General features: G+C 41.9%; 1 protein-coding gene across 1 annotated transcript; it reads left to right on the forward strand.

Annotated features, from left to right (window-relative positions):
* The first annotated feature begins 1,510 nt into the window (after positions 1-1,510).
* LOC108876678 (DNA-binding protein RFX7) lies at positions 1,511-16,580 on the forward strand. Its single transcript, XM_051073300.1, is given in 11 exon segments — positions 1,511-2,068; positions 4,264-4,297; positions 6,351-6,435; positions 6,859-6,898; positions 6,989-7,111; positions 7,229-7,345; positions 8,451-8,535; positions 8,639-8,846; positions 9,906-10,201; positions 10,297-11,083; positions 11,086-16,580. Coding segments are annotated over 11 exon segments (4,509 nt in total). The 5' UTR covers positions 1,511-1,940; the 3' UTR covers positions 13,692-16,580.
* Positions 16,581-17,040: the final 460 nt, after the last annotated feature.

Consider the following 17,040-nt stretch of genomic DNA (forward strand, 5'->3'; position numbering starts at 1 on the left):
CTCATCAAGAGTCTGATCAGATAATCAGCCGATAGCACCTATCGGTAGATATCGATGATCAATAAATGCGCTGGTAAATGAGCGGTTTACATTGGTGAAGTGATATCATCCTGGCTGTTTACCCGTCATTGTCACTATCTGATCAGCCAGCTTCCTGCAGCAGCGCCCCCCCCTCCGGCTGACAGCGGTACTACAGCGCGCACACAGCGTCAAGTTAGACACAATGAAAACTGAAATCCCGGGCAGGATTTTAAAATGAAAACTCTGCTTAAATGACACGCACAGTTGTGGGAGCTAACAGGACGAGGATGCATTTATGCCTCAGTGAAATCGAAGTATTGTCTGGTTTTTAGGAGTGGTTAATAAAGCAGGGTTTGTTGAGGGTTATTATTATAATGTTTATAATAAAAGTGACCGTCCTCTACTTGTTTTATCTGGCCACTACTCACCAACTCAGATAGAGATTTTTAGATAGAAGACAAAAAAGCTAGATCTTGTCATGACTAGTACCTGTATCTGTATAAAAAAAAAGTAGTGGAGAAAAAGAACAACATTTCTCTCAAAATGCTCTTAAGTAGAAGAGAACAGCATAAAATGGAAACACTCGAGTGAAGTACAAGTACTTCAAAACTGTGAGCACACTGAAGAAAGTATTCTGGGTCTCCAAATGCCCCAGGTTCACTATATGGCATTTAGTTTGCAGTAATTTGATGAACTGCTGAGTAATGATATAAACTGAAATGTGGTCTTTCAACAAAGTTGTTTTTTTTCCCCCATTTTATGAGGCCCTGATGCACACCCAGTGCTGCATTAGTCTGTTCCTCTTAAAGGATAGGTTCATGATTTTTCAAGTCTATCTTAAAACAGTAGTCAGCTGTAGTCATTCCTCCTATTTGTACTATCTAACAATTCCTTCCTGATAGAGGGCAAAATCCACAGTCTAAAAATACACCCCAAAATTTATCCGAATTCAGTATGAGGCCTCTGCAGTTGACATATCAAGTCTTTTCTGTATGAAATTCCTACTTTGTGTCACTATTCCCCAGAAACACTGTGTGGAGACACAAAGAGGGTATTCTGTGCTAAAGGGAGGTGAAGACTTGAATATTAAGATGTTTTGTGCACAACAAGGACTGTGGGATTTGCCTTCCATTACACTGATTGGGAGCATTTTAGGATTGAATCTTTTAATGGTCAGTGTGATTAGCAGAAATGAGTCCTGCAGAGCCCTGATCTCAACATCATGGAGTCAGCCTGGGATTATATGAGGAGACAGAGGACACCAACACAGACTTAATCCACAGAGAAACTGTGACAGGTCCTCCAAGATGCATAGGATAATCTAACTTGACTAACTGTGCTCAAGTGTAATAAGGACAAATAAATGGTGCTGTTTTAAGGTTATATATTGATTTTATTTTATGGTTTACTGCACTTTTTAAGAAGTTAATTGATATACAAAATATACTCATGACATTATTTCAAGTGCCTCAACCTTTTGCATAGCTCTACATGAGGGCATGTGAGTGTTGTTGAAAAAAACACGTGAACCCATCCTGTTTGCATGACAAACTTCATGCTTTTATTTTGACGGTGAAATCCCGCTGTGTTTCCGGTCTCTCCTCCGCTGTCTGTGTGCGACTTGACGCGGACGGCTCGTCTGTAGCTGCTGCTGGCTGCTGCAGGCGTGCTATTTGCGGCAGCGGAGAGAGACCTCCTCGAAATGCCTTTTTGTATGCCCGGGTGTTTTTTCTTTCTGGTTTTTGTTTCGGCGTCTTCGCGAGGGTCAGATCACAGCGTTTTCGTAGCCATGCTCCGCGGTGGATTCAGCGGGCTGTCCTAGCTTGACTGAGCCGCTCCAGCAGCGGTGGGTCCGGTGCAGTGCACAGCCGGGGATGAGGCCTACTTGTTAAAGCTCCCCCAACCACCCCTCCATCGCGATGGCTGATGATCAACAACAACCTGGTCAGAAGCCTGCCTCGGGATTAGGCTCTCTTCCAGCGCTGGTGCCGGGACTCCAGGGGCCCGAGGCGAACGCGTTGCAGTTCAAAATAAAGAATTCAATTTGGTAAGGATGGACTCGATCCTCAAGCAGCCACACTGTCCTTTTCGCTAGCCGTAGCCTCGTAATTAGCGTATCTAGCCGTGGAGTGGCAGGGAGGCAGTGAGCTGCACAAAGCGGCTGAAAATAACACGAGTGCTCCCCCCGTGCTGACCGCGGATATTTAACACGAACACTTTGCAGGAGAGGAAAGCTGCACCGTCTGGTACCTGTTTGTGCGTTAATAACGCGTTAACGGCGCGGTACTTGCAGCTGTAGCAGTTATGATCATTAGTATCGAGCCATAGGAGGCCATGTTATAGATGACACCAGATCCACCGGTGGTGCTGATGCTCAGGGTGACAGGTGTCAAAGCAGACAGCTCCACACGCACTGCTCCACTCTGATTTAATGCTGGTAATGAAAGAGCTGGAAGAAAATCTAATAATGAATGTCACAATAGAAAAACTTATTCTCATAGCGATTCAGGTTTTTTACATTTCTGTATTATCTACAGTGGCTTTAGAAATTCTTCACACAGTTTCCGTTTGATTCCCAACCAAAATGTGATTAAAATCAGATAAATAACTTTAGCATTTTTATTATCTATGTCAGTCTAGTTACTAAGACAGACCCCTTCATCTTTATTGCACACTTTCTAGATGTAATCTAAAATGGATTCAGTTGACTTTAACCAACTCTGGCAAAGTGAAAATGTGTTTTTAGAGGTTTTAGCAAATTTGTTTTAAAAAAAAAAAAAACAAACTAAAAATGAAATCTCTCATTTCCATAAATATTCAGACTCTGTACTGTGGGATTCAGCGACATCCTTTGATGCACCTGCTTTGACAATTCTTGAGATATTCCTACAGCTGTGTCTGAAATCATTATTAACTAAATAGTGAGCTACATTCACTGTTCACCATCGTCTGAGTGTCAGGATTTTTAATGAAATTTATATCCTTAAAAAATACACTGAAAAAGCAAAGGTATTAATAATGTAATTAATGTTGGCTGAATTCCATTTAGCTGCTTCAGTTTTAAGGTTGTGGTAGTTACACATGTTTTTCCTGTTATGACGAGTCTAAAAGTTTCCATTGCATTTCCACTGCTTTCTACAAACAATCCCACAATGCACTGCTGCACATTTTACAGTGCAAAATTACAGTGGTTCAACTCTACACTTGTCAGTGATGATGCAAAACAATGATAACACAAAGAGTATCTGAAATCTCTTAGTTAGCTCTGTAGTGTCTGTTGTATAGGGAGTAGTAGATTGAATGAACTAGGAAGTGACTTTGTACTCAACAGACCTTGACTGGAGTTCACCTGTGGCAAATTCAGTACAGAGATTAAGTGGCTTGTCAGACCAAAAATCCAAGCCATAAAGTCCAAGGGACTCTGTGCAGGCCTTTTGTGTTTAAATTATGACATAGGCATAGACCTGAGAAAGGGCTATGAAACTATTTCTTAAGCTTTGAATGTTCCCAGGAGCTCAGTGGGCTTCATTATTTTCCTGAAGTTCAGGTTGTGGGTGCTGCTCATCACCTGGTTAACACCTTATCTACATAACAGACAGACAGGGAGTCAGATTTGTGAGAAGAATGATTCAGGCCTTGTTCCAGAGTGCACATGACCACAGAGTGAAGGTTTTAGCATGTGAAGCATACAGCCAACACAATGCTGGAGTGGCTTTGGGATAAGTCCCTGCATGTCCTTGAATGGCCCAGCCCAGACTGTCCCATACACCGAGGACTTTAAGGTGTAATTGCAGTTAGCAACTTCGATAAAGTACTGATTAAAGGCTCTGAATTATTATGTAAATAAGATATTTCAATTTTTCATTAACATGCAAACAATTCTAAGGCAGGTTTTCACCTTGTCAGTGTAGTTTGTTGTGTTTAGATTGATTTGATGACTTTATACCATGATACCTGCATAGATACAGATAATAAAGTGTCATGGTCATGATCAGACCGACTGTTAATATGAAGGAACTAGTCTATCATATCTCATACCATACAAAGAAACCCCAATAATCACGCCACCCCCACCCCCCCACTCCCCCCAATAAAAAAAGAGAAAAAAAACAATGGGGCAGCAGGATCAGGATTTAGAAATGAAAACAAATTTAGTAGAAACGTCAACAAATCCTGCAGTGTTATTTTAATCCAAGTCATATTCATTCACATTTCTGGCTTTTGTTCTGTTTCTCATTGTAGCAAATCTGTACAATCAAAAGTGGACAGCATATTGGTGAGTATCCATAACAAACTTTCCTACTTGACGACAATCTTTATTTGTTACCTCACACTCTGCCCTTATTATCAGAGAGCCATGTAACTGATGATAAATGATAATTGATGGATCAGGTGTGCAGCTTAGCTTTTGTTAGAACAGAATATGTAAATTTGTGTTTCATGCTTATAACCTGATGAAGTGACTCAGTGTCCTGTGCATATACAAATGAATACAAATAAAATCATGATGCTTAAATTCACTTATCTATTATTATATCACAGCAACAGATACAAAACAGGATGATATTGAAATGCTGTAGTGTACGTATTTTAATAATAATACATGTTCATCCAGTTTTTTAGAATATAAAAAAGGAACAACTGGTCTTTGATACAATCAAAAGTGTATTTATCTCTGCAAGTATGGGAGTATATGTGGGTTATTGAGTAAATTAAGTATTATTTAGATATGTATATCAGATATATCAGTGCATTCGTTAGTGTTTTTAAGTCAGTAAAATGCATCTATTTATGCTCATTTTGTTTTGGAATTATCTAAGCTGAAGTGTCACACACCTCCTGTGACAATCAAAGCTGCATGACAAAGCTTTTGTCTATTTTTTCTCACCAGTGGGGAAAAAAACAGTTAGTGTCTGTATTTTAATTTCAACAAGTCTGTCTGGTGTTGGGCAGATTTCAGCAGGCAAGTTCAGTCTATTTTATTAGAAAGTCCTAATAAAATATCCACCTTTTAGCACCTTTGATGTGCACACAGTGATGTTGTTGGACACAACAGGTCAGATTAGAGGCAACTGATGCTTAAATGCTAAAATAAAAGGTTAATTTCAATGTAAACATTGAAAATATGTGTCTCTTATCTGCATTGTGTCTAAATGGGGATGATGGAACACTTTACATTAATACACATATAATGTAAAGGTAAGGAGACAAAATATCAGGAACACTTACAGTAACTATATTTAGGGGTGGATGACATGGATACAATCCTCAATTGCCCTGTATGTAGTTTCATTTGTACAGTGATTTTTTAATATGATGTTGATATACATGCTGATGTTAAAATAATAATTTAATAGATAAACCCAAATTGTAATTTCTTTGTCTTACCTGACATATCAAGATACATTATCACATGGATGCAAGAATCCTATTTTCCAAGAATAATACCATGCTATAAACAGTAAAGGAAAATCTCTGACAGTTGATTTTGTGTAACAACATATTGCTCAACTCCAATAATATATTAGAATAACTATATTAAAATATATCATCATTTTCTCCTGCATTTATGGATGTAATTTTCCAAAAAAGGGGTAAATGTGTGGGCCAAACAATTCAGATCACATTTATCGATACAGTATTAATATTAATGTGGGGTGGTCGTTGCATAGTGTTGCTTCATGCTTCAGGTTTTGATGTTTCGCATTTCTGAGACATTCGAACGTGATTCTGGAAATGAAAATGAAATTTATGTAAATGAAATCAAACCTCTAAGGTCACCCAGGTTACCAGTATACATGCTAATGCATGCAAAAATACAAGAAAACACAAACAAAACACATAAAGTAATAGTGTAAAATAATCAAATTTAAGCTCAAGCCATGACGTACGCAGGAGGGGACTCATTCTCGCTCACCTCATTCATTCAAGTATTGGTTCCCCTAGCAACAAAGAGACAAATAGAAAGGAACAGGTAAGATGCATCCATTCTTAGAAACCAATTGAAAAGCAGATTGGGTGGAATTGATAGTGAGGAGCCTGTGTGCGACCGCGTACTACCTTTAGTATTTTGAAATTGCCGATAAAAATTCTGAGCAAGACATGAAAACATCTGTGAATTTTCTCCACGCTTCCATTGTCCAATTGTAAAGACCAAATTATTGGGCCTGAAATTATTTTGATCAATACCTATTTAATACTTAGTCGCCATGAAACATATATTTATAGATTCTGTTTTGAGTGGAAAATGTAAAAGCTTCAGGCTGCCATTTTATTCAGTCAAAATAATCTTTTGACTTATTTCCTTTGTGATATTTTTATTTTTGCAGCAAGATGTTGAGAAGTTTACAGACATCGAAAAACTCTACCTCTACCTTAAGTTGCCTTCTGGTCCCAGCAGTGGCAATGATAAAAGGTAAGTCACAGACACACACTTTACTCAAGTTTTCCACTTTTGCCTTTTTTTTTGTCTCACACACATAACGGCTGCTTTGCTGTGGCTCTCATTACATTATTGGCACTGTTTTCTCATTGCTTGTCAAAAATTCAAGTCTCTATCCACTGGCTACTACACAGACACAGTTTAGGCTGATAGCTCGTAGAATTGAAATTACATTAAAAAAAAAAAAAAAAAAAAACTTTTTTGGGGGGTTGTTGGTCACTGGTGAGGTTTTTTTTCTTCATACGAAATTATGGGTCATTTTTCAGCTGTATGATTGATTATCATTATGACAGCAAACCACTGATATATGTAGATTTTTGCTATACCTAGCTGTCTGTGTTTCATTTGTTTCCCCATATCTATTCATCACCCCAACCCCCAAATTCTGCCCATTTGGACTGAGAATGAGAGGGGGTCCTCCACTCCTGGATTATGGTATTAAAGTTTCTGTATTAACAAGAAATGATGCATACAAGTTAAGGTCACTGCCTCACCAGGTCTGTTTCTCTTATGCACCAATTTCAGTGATCAGAGTTCCATGTCGTCAAGCCGTACTCAACAGATGTATGCATTCAACTGGATACGGAATCACCTAGAAGAGCACCCAGAGACTTCCCTCCCAAAGCAAGAGGTGTATGATGAATACAAGTGAGTGTGTGACCCTCACTGTGGGGTCAGAGGGAGGGGTTGAAGGGGGCAGAAGAGGAGACTAATGTACAGTATGTGTTACCTTTTAATCTTATGGTGGATTCTCTTCTCTTACAGGAGCTATTGTGACAATCTTGGCTACAATCCACTGAGTGCAGCAGACTTTGGAAAGATCATGAAGAATGTCTTTCCTAACATGAAGGCACGTCGACTGGGCATGAGGGGCAAATCCAAATATCCTTTAATTCTGATGAACCTGAACCTTCTGAAGTGTCCCAGTGTTTGTGTTTCACTTTTGTCTGTGTGCAGTTTGGTCGATGCATTTTGTAGTTAGTGCTCTCACTTAGATAGCAAGATTTGATCAGGCAAATTGTGGATTTCTGCTTTTTTAAAAAACACATTTTAACAGGCTCCTAGAAAGAGCTTGCCATCTAAATTCATAACTCAAAATGGACACACTGGACACAGTCATTAGCACAACAGCATTTTAACATATTTATTTCGATTTTTATTTTTAAATAGAAATTAAATTAGATTCCATCATTACGAAGGTCAGGACGCATGTAGATCAGCTGACTCTGTGGCCAGTGAAAGAAAGAAAGTTCAGCTGTTGACAGTTTTTCTCAACCAAAAATCTCATAGACTTTCTGAGTGTCAGTGGTAATACAGCTCTAGACATTAGACATAATGATTTAGTGTGACCTGGTGATTTATCGGCTGTGTTGCTTGCGGTGTAGGTGCATGAACATGCACAGTGGATAATCTGGTTCTGTCAAGACTAAAGGAAAATGCTGTTTAATTAAACTGTAAAATATGAGTAATGCTCAACAAGAGGCACATGTTGAGTAATGAGGGGATTTATGCTACATGTGTAAAAGGATAGGGTTAAAGATTTTTTTTTTTTTTTAATGATGTAATACTTGTGATCCAGAAGGCAATTTCAGTTTATAAAGACTACTACAATAAGTGCCACATACATGTGTTACTAGTTATCAGTTTTGTCAGTGCACTAAACACATTGCTGTGTGGTAACTTAGTTTTTGAAGAACTTAAAACCACTATTGCCAAAAGACTGTTGCCAATATCGCTTGTGTATTTAAAAAGTCTGTTGCAGAGTATCTTTGGCACAGAGCTGAAAAGCTAATCTTTGGCCTCGAGTTTGGTTTTTACGAGGTCTGGCAGATTTTCAGAGCAACTTCTTTGTTGATGCAAAGACTAGCAGAGGATAGATTAGAAAGTTTCAGAAACGGATTTGGCCAGATTCAGGTCAGTATTAGCTTATTATAACAATTTCTGTATCTAGAGTCATTGTGTTTTAGAAACCTTAACTCCTTCTCACATACTGTTATAGCGGGTTAAGGAAGAAAGCTTTCGTTCACATGCCGTCTTTACCCAACCTGGATCTGCAGAAATCTGGCGATGGGGTAAGTTACATCATAAAAACGTGAGAACTTAGTAAACATCTAGTTAGACTTTTAGACCGGTACAATGGTCATCCACCTGCTGCTCTGCTCTGTCTGACTGTAGTGTGAGCTGATGGAGCCGACGGGCCAGTCGCCAAGCGCTGAGGATGAAATGAGATCTGCAGCGTGTGGACTGGTGTGTGAGTGGGCTCAAAAGGTCCTGAGTCGTCAGTTTGACAACGTGGAGGACCTGGCCCGCTTCCTGCTCAATAGCCACTACATCGGTACTAAGTCCATGGCTGCACTCACTGTTATGACAGGAACACCCACAGGTAAATATGTCCCCTGTCTGCTGTTGTTATGCGTCATATTGATGTTTTAAGTTGGAACGACATCAGCTGTTGTTTTTATTTGTGATTATTTGCCTCATCAGTACTGGACATTATGTTGTATACATTTACAGGTAGGGCTGGGGGATATGGCCAAAAATTATAACATGATAAAAAATGTCATATCAGTCGATATTGATAATTATCACAATAAATGATGAATAATTATTTACAACATGACAAACACTTCAAATGCATACTTCTATTTGTGCCTGGTGGAATTGGTGGGTCACAATTCATCTCTGTGCCTGTTAATGTGATATAAGCATGGAAGTTAGTTATATTGAACATTTACCATTTCTACCAAGGAAAATTGTTGCAAAATTATATATCGCAACATGAAATTATATTGTGATATTTATCAATTTATCGCCCAGGTCTTCCTCTATCCAGCTGTCTATTAACTATCCTCATAATTTCATTGTTGCCTAAAATGGGAGAATAAATATATAAGCTGTGGTGCAAATGTTGTACAACCCAATTTTCAGTCATTTCAGGGGATTTGTGTAAACTTCCACAGGTCTGCACCCTTTGGGTTTGAAAGATTTTAAAAATGCGTGATTCTTGGAAACTTCATTATGACACCTGAGTGCACCATGAAAGCATAGCCCAGTGTTCTCTCAGCAGTCAGATGTTGGCCTGATGCAGCCATTAAATTAAAAGTGGGCTAAAATAGTTCTAATTCTTGTACGCCTCCTCAGAAGGATGTGGTTTCAATGGAAATTGGAAATTCTCTATTAATGAAAAATAATAATTACATAGCCTGCTCAGACTGAAAAACAAAAATCCTTTAAGTATACCTAGTTCAGCAGCTTCTTGACAAATTAGAATGCAGTTTAAATAAATAGTGATATTTTAGGTAATGTGGTTTCAGAGTGACAATAGCGAATGATAGATTTTTCTGATGTGAATTAAGAGTTACCTGATAATATTTTCCTTTCTGAGTGTGTATGTGGCAAGCTGCTAATCTTAATTCCCATCTCATTCCGGTTCTCTCGACAGGAATTAAGACGCCAACTCCTGCCTCTGCGTTTGTGCCCACAGCTGAGGCGAACTCTTTCCAGCCCCAGGTGAAGACCCTGCCCTCTCCCTCTGTCGATGCAAAGCAGCAACTGCAGCGAAAGATCCAGAAGAAGCAACAGGAGCAGAAGCTCCACTCACCGCTGCCCAGCGAGACCCAGGTCAAGAGAGCGGAGGCCAGTACCCCCGGCCCCACCATCCCCTGTGGCAGCCCCGCTCTGCTCTCCCCTCAGCCCACCATAGGCATTGTAGTAGCAGCTGTCCCCAGCCCAGTCACGGTATGTGGCTCCGTTTTTCCTCCTAATTGCGTTCAGATATGTTCTCGATGAATGTGGCTAAATGTAATTTCATGTTCTCTGTGTTTTTCTTCCAGGTACAGAGAAGCAGGCAGTTAATGACCTCACCGAGCCCTGTAGGGACAGCCGAGGGAAAAGTGTTGCCTGTCAACTTCCAAGTGGTCACTCAGTCTCTTAAGCAGTCCCCCAAAACTCCCCAGAATATCTCAGCTAGTCCTGTGGGTGACCGCCTGGCGCGACACGGTACGCGATACGCTCAAATCCTGCCCAAGCCCTCTGCCACCAGTGCCATCACGCTGCGCTCACCTCCCACCCTGCTCATCACCAACAGCCCCATTAAAACTGTGATGCCCACTTCCCATGTGAGCTCAGTCAATGTGGTGAAGATGACAGCGATCGCTCTGGCTCCCAGCAGCAGCAGCAGCTCAACTGTGCGTCCTGCCTCGGCGGGTGTGAGCACCACAGCTGCTTCGGATGATTCCCAACAATCACACGGTGGGACCTCGGCTGCGCCTCAGTCTCCCGCAATCAGGCCCAGTGCCCTGGCCTCCACCCCGACCCTCTCCGCTGACGCCAAAGCGGTGTCTGAAGCTGACAATAACCCCACCTCTGGCACAGAGAAAACTGCTGCTGGAGTCAAAGAGGAGAGAGTGGCGAAGTTCAGGGCTGCCAGTGAGCCAAGCTTCCTGGTTAAGTGTTCTCCGGGACCAGATAAAGGGGTAAGGATAAAAACTGACCCCACATCCCCTCCCACCTCTGTAGCTGTAGCTGGGACTCAGGACAGCAATAACAGTAACTGCCATGACAGTACTTTGTACTTGACTGTTGATAATCAGAGCTCCAATGGCAACACTTCATCCAATGCTCATCTGCTGTTACCCCAACGTCGAAGGATTCCTGCCCAGATGCAAAGAGTCCCAGGAAGCGCACAGGTCCAGGCGGGGAGTCCCATGTGATTCCTGTGAAGAGGGTATTTATCTCCCAGCAGCCACTGGCTGTAGTTGACAATCCAAAACCTGGAGTCAGTGCTGTGGTGAAGAGGATCCCCCGACCGGGAACCCCTGCCAGACCAGAGAGTGCCCCCTGCAAAGTGACTGTGAAACACACACCCATAGGGCCCACGCAGATCCTTGCACTCTCCGACTCACCCATCACACACACTGAGGGCTCCCAGACTGTTGTCAAACCCCAGGCCTTGGTGGTGAAACACGAAGACCATTCTCTCAGCACTGACACCAGCACCGGAGTGGCTGGAAACAACCCATCTGATCAGGCGTTGCTGCAGCAGATCACTGGGGACCCCCGTGCCATACCAGCCAACTCAGGAGCACACGAAGCCTCTGTGATGAGTGACTTAAAGAGCACAATATGGGAGGAGGGACAGCTTGATGAGCTTCGAAAGCAGGCGTTTGCTCAGCAGATACCAGCAGAACACAAACAAGCCCCTACTGACCAACTGTCCATTATAGCTCAGCCCCCTGAGGCCTCAGGCCAGCTCACCCTCACGCAAGAGATGGTTGACTTTGCAGGTTCTCAGCCCAACATGGACTACTTCCCATTCAATGATGACGACATGACCCAGGACAGCATCGTGGAGGAGCTTGTCCAAATGGAGGAGCAAATGAAGCTGAAGGGTCTGTTCAGCAGCTGCGTCGATGTGTCTCTACAAGGCCAGTCGGCCAGCAACCAAGGCTCTATCCTAAATGCCCACCAGGCCAGCACTACCTTCTACCACTCTGCCCACAGTAGTACCACTCCCGTCCAAACTCCCACTCCAACGCCGACGCCCACCCCGACACCCACCCCCACCTCAGAAATGACGCTTGGGCACAGCCTGACGAGGGAGAGCCCCTGCTCCCGCATGGCCCCCATCACCCCGGTGGATGGAGCCATGGGCCGCCACACCCCCATCAGCACACCACTGTCCAACTGCAGCAGCAGTGTCCCCCCGAGCCCTGTAGAGTGCAGGAACCCTTTTGCTTTCACTCCCATAAACTCGAGTATCACAGGTTATCATGACGCCAGTATTGTCTCCAGCAGCCCCGTTAAGCCCATGCAGAGGCCCATGGCAACGCACCCTGACAAGGCCAAGCTGGAGTGGATCAACAACCGCTACAACAGCAACACCGGAGGCCCTTTGTCCAACCATAGTATTGGTATTCTGCCCAGCTACCAAGACCTGGTAGATGACCAGTTTCGTAAGCCACATGCTTTTGCAATTCCTGGCCAGTCATTTCAGGCCCAGTCGAGACAGGATGCTGCTCACTTTGGCCGTTTGACTCCCATTTCCCCAGTGCAGCAGCAGCAACAGCAGCAGCAACAACAACAAACATCGCAGCAGCAACAGCAACAGCTGGTAACAGGTGTAACAACTCCCACTAAACAGGAGAGTTTTGCTGTGCCTGCACCGTTAGACAACAAAGCATCGACCTCATCTGCGTCCATCACTTTCCGTTGCCGCAGTGTCAGCCCTGCAGTGCGCCAGAGGAACTTCAGCGGCAACACCGGCCCGCCGACGACCACCACGAATACCACCACCACCACCCGAGCCGTGGTTTCACCCTTTAACTCCCCCATCACCTCCGAGGTGCTCAGCATCCTGTCCAACAGCCAGACGGTCAGCTCTGTCCACAGTATGGCCCAGCGTAGCCAGTCTGTACCTCTGAACATCATGATGCAGAGCGAGATGCTGCCGGTTCAGGGTCAGAGCAACACCGCCAAAATCACCAACGTCCTCCTCAGCAAGATGGAAGCTGACGGGGATGATTCTGTCCGCGGCCTGGGCATAAACAACCTCCCCTCTAACTACACGGCACGCATGAACCTCACGCAGATCCTGGAGACCACTCCTGGCTTCGCTGGGGGAACTGCTCACCAGACTCAGCTGCCTGTCAGCTCCAGCCCTGCTGCCTTTGAGCTCCAGCAGCATGGCTACCTCAGCACTGGCGGTGGAGAACAGGTGAGTTTCACCACTGGGGACAGCCAAGCACAAGCGGGTCCTGGTGAGCAAGACCAGCAGCAGCAGCAGCAGCAACAGCAGCAGCTCCAGGAGAATCCTGTGCAAACACAACCACAGCTCCTCCTCCAGAGCACACAGCAGCAGGAGGTGGAGGATGAGCAACAACAGCTGGATTTCAACAACACTGTCAAGGACTTGTTGGGGGATGACGGTCTCAACCCCAGTTCCCAGTTGGTGGGTCAGGTAGCTTCGGAGCTCAACGCCGTGGCGTCTGACTTCTCAAATGACATCAGACTGACCTCAGATCTGTCCAGTAGCATCACTGACCTTAACACATTGGACACCAACCTGCTGTTTGACCCGAATCAGCAGCAGGAACAATATGAAGATTCAACACTGGAAGAACTGAAGAACGACCCGCTTTTTCAGCAGATATGCAGTGATACTGTGAACTCTGGTTTTGACTGGCTAGAAAGCAAAGACCAGCCTACTACAGTAGAGATGCTGGGCTAATGTTATCTTTTACTCTGTATGATTTCTGTTCTCTGTTGTTTGTTTGGTGCGTACGTAGTATATCTGTTTTTAAACTATAGTTTGTTGGGATTTGTCTGGACTTTGCCATTCGTTCTGTTAAAAGTGCCAGGCTTACCAGAAAATCTCTCCTACTGACTTGTTTAGTTACTTCTCTCCTTTTTCATTTGTCACCCAGAGTTTCAGTACTTAACCACTTTTCTCCCTCATCTGAAATCAGAAATGTAAGCATTTCAAGTAAAAAAAAAAAAAAAAAGTCTGAGTACTACTTGGTGGCAGCATGCACTTACAAGAGCAGATTTGTATGGTATGAACATTAAGAGAAACATAATCTTCCATGTTATAACCAATCAATAATGCAATATTTGTATTTAAATGAACACTTAATGAAAGTGAGATGGGTAGGAAATTTGGCACAAAAGACTTCACCAAAAAACATATGCTGTTGTATACTATTTTCAGTGTGTGCAGTCCAAGTTCAACCAAATGGAGATGATATTGGGATTGTAGTATATGCACATAATAGTTGTAGTACGTTTGCCTGCCATATCTGAATATTAAAAAGGGTAGCGTCTTCTGCTGCCAGGTGCTGAATTTATGACATAATCTTTATACTTTATCATATACCAAATCAGTGCAAAACTGATTCACATCTGAGCATTGTCCAAGAGTGAAATTTTCTTAAAGCCTATACTTCTTGTACTGTTTAATATCTTATAAAGGGAGTAGATGAATCAGTAGGGAGAGGATGGGAATTCAGGCCTCTTTGTGGACTATACATTGAAAGGAATCAACAACTTGGCTGCCTTATTCCCAAAGTCCAAGGCCTTACGCCATCTTTAGAGAGACTGTATATAGTATAATGTTAAGATATCTTCGGAACCATCCAGAGCTTCATCATATCAAGGCAGCTGTTACTCTGATATTTTCAGTACTATTTCTTATTCTGTTTTTGTTTTTGCAGTGTTACAATATAGACGCGTATTGTACAGGCTAACGACTACACTGTGTGTGCCCTTATCAGTGATGGATTTAGAGGAATTTAATATGCTGTCATTTCATGAGAACCATGGCAGGCACACTTTCAGTCATGAGATTTTATTTTTATTTAAAATTTTTTGGCATGCTATACTCCCAGCTTGGATAAGATTATTAATGGTATGGAGACGGCTTAGTTACACAAAAAGGCAAAAGGCTGACATGTATGTTCTGATGTCATCTTGAGATCAAGGGGAAGTGAAATTATTATGTTTGTGGAGATTCAGCCTTATTTCCATACCAAAGATGATCTGTTTGAATAACATAAGAGATTATTACACTTAGAGACACTCCTAGTACACATTAACAACAACGGGAAACGGGCAGCCTCGGAGATATAAAAGAGTTTTATTGCATTTGAGGAAAAGGATTAAGTTGCATAAATCTTATGTACAGTATGTAAATTTGTGAAATGGTCACTGTCCTATGTTTTATAGGTAACCATGGACCTGAAAGCATGTTGAAACCATCACTGCTAGCCGGGTAGGCTATGTGATACAGTAGGATGCTTGCTTGAGTTTTTGGCTATTGTCAATGTTGTATAAGTCATGTTTAAGCTCCATCTGTAAATAGGATAGATACATAGAGATGTGATGTATCAAGACACTATATTATGGCCATTATTCTAGCTAAGTATGTGCCATTTAAAAGAAAAAAAAAGCTTAACAGATCTATAGTCGGCAAGATACTGTATGTTGTGTGTTACATTTCTGGCTCAATGTGTCGTAAAAAGTAATGCTGTCTGGTCTCGCTTGCTGATTTAATTTTATTTTTTTCTATTCAAAGATAATAGGTCTCTGCAGTTGCAGAAGTGATGTGTGCTTTGAGCAGGATCAATAGCATGGTATATTGAGAAAAAAAATTGTGATACTGTTAGCTGGTTGCAAACATCTCTGTGACAGACATTGTGCTCAAAGCCTTTCAGCAGACACTGGAAAAAAAAACAACAAAAAACAATTACTCATGTTTCAACAAACTTTGGAGGTTCACATTATTGCACTAAATTTTTATGACACATGGCTTTGCCACATCTTTATGGACAAATGTAATGATGGATGCCCACAAAAAAGAAAAAAAAAACTTTTATATGACAAGATGAGTAAGGAAATTAACTGAATTGTCAGAAAATGACTAATTGTCTTGTAGCAAAATGTGCATTAATCTCAGTGAGATACACATTTCTTACTCATTCTCATACATGAGAATATAAAGCATTGAGGGAAAAAAAAAGTTAAATAACCTTTTAAAACCTACATGCTCATTATGTTGATAAATGATTGTACGCACGCATGTGTGATGACTTCTGTTGTACTTTGTATTCTTGGTAACCACTGTCTTCTGTGATTTGGGCAGGTTCTGTTAACCAGACTGGCAGTGCTAGTTTTATGAGTTACATTACTTATGTTGTGTGCTGTTTACTAAGTTAATTGTTGTTCTATATGTTCTGTTGATGACTGTTTTCTGTCAATTTTACATATTCTTATTTTGCTAAATGCATTTGTGAAGAAATTTAACATTTTCTCTTTTTTTTTAACAATAAGGCACTGATATTTGAATTTGAATGAAGGAAATGCACCTCTTTATGAGTACAGGAGCTCCATCAAGCAGTGACTGATTCTTTACCTTTGACTGACCCAGAACCAACTCTGTTTGACTATTTGTCCATTTCTACCAGTAGAAAAAAAAACCCTCCTCTGTGGTGTTGTCTGGTGTACTGCTTAATGTACAGTAGCTTGTTAATATTGCAAACGCGTTGTTTCTTTTTTCAATGGAAAGTACTCACTGGTGAGATTTTTAAAGTGGTTTTAAAAGCCAATAAACTTTTTTAAAGAATGTTCTTGTGTGTTTATGTGCTGATGATTTTGTATTTTATTGCAGTAAATAAAAGAGTGAGAGAAAGTAACCTTGCAGGACGTAGTTGTCATTGTAGTTTAATATTAGTCAGAAATCAGGCTCTGTCTCTAATATAAATGTTGAAAAACAAAGTTTTGATTGGACTGTCCCCAACTGATGACATCAGTATTGATTGCTAATACTGATGTTTTTTTTGCTTTTGGTCACAGATTTTTAATATTTTAGCAGTCAAGTTTATGCAAATGAAAAAAACCTTTCCATCACCCACTCAGCATGAGGTCAGAGGTCACCAGCTCTTCAAATGACCTCTCAGGGTCAGTGGGGGGTGGCCTCTCCCAGAGACAAGCTCCAGCCAATCGGAGCCCAGTTCGTTGGTCCTCTGCCCGGCTTTCCCAGGGCCCCGTGATATTCATAACATGTTAATGACCTTAACCCTATT

This window comes from Lates calcarifer, linkage group LG10 (genome assembly GCF_001640805.2).
Source record: "Lates calcarifer isolate ASB-BC8 linkage group LG10, TLL_Latcal_v3, whole genome shotgun sequence".
Taxonomy (NCBI): Eukaryota; Metazoa; Chordata; class Actinopteri; family Centropomidae; genus Lates; species Lates calcarifer.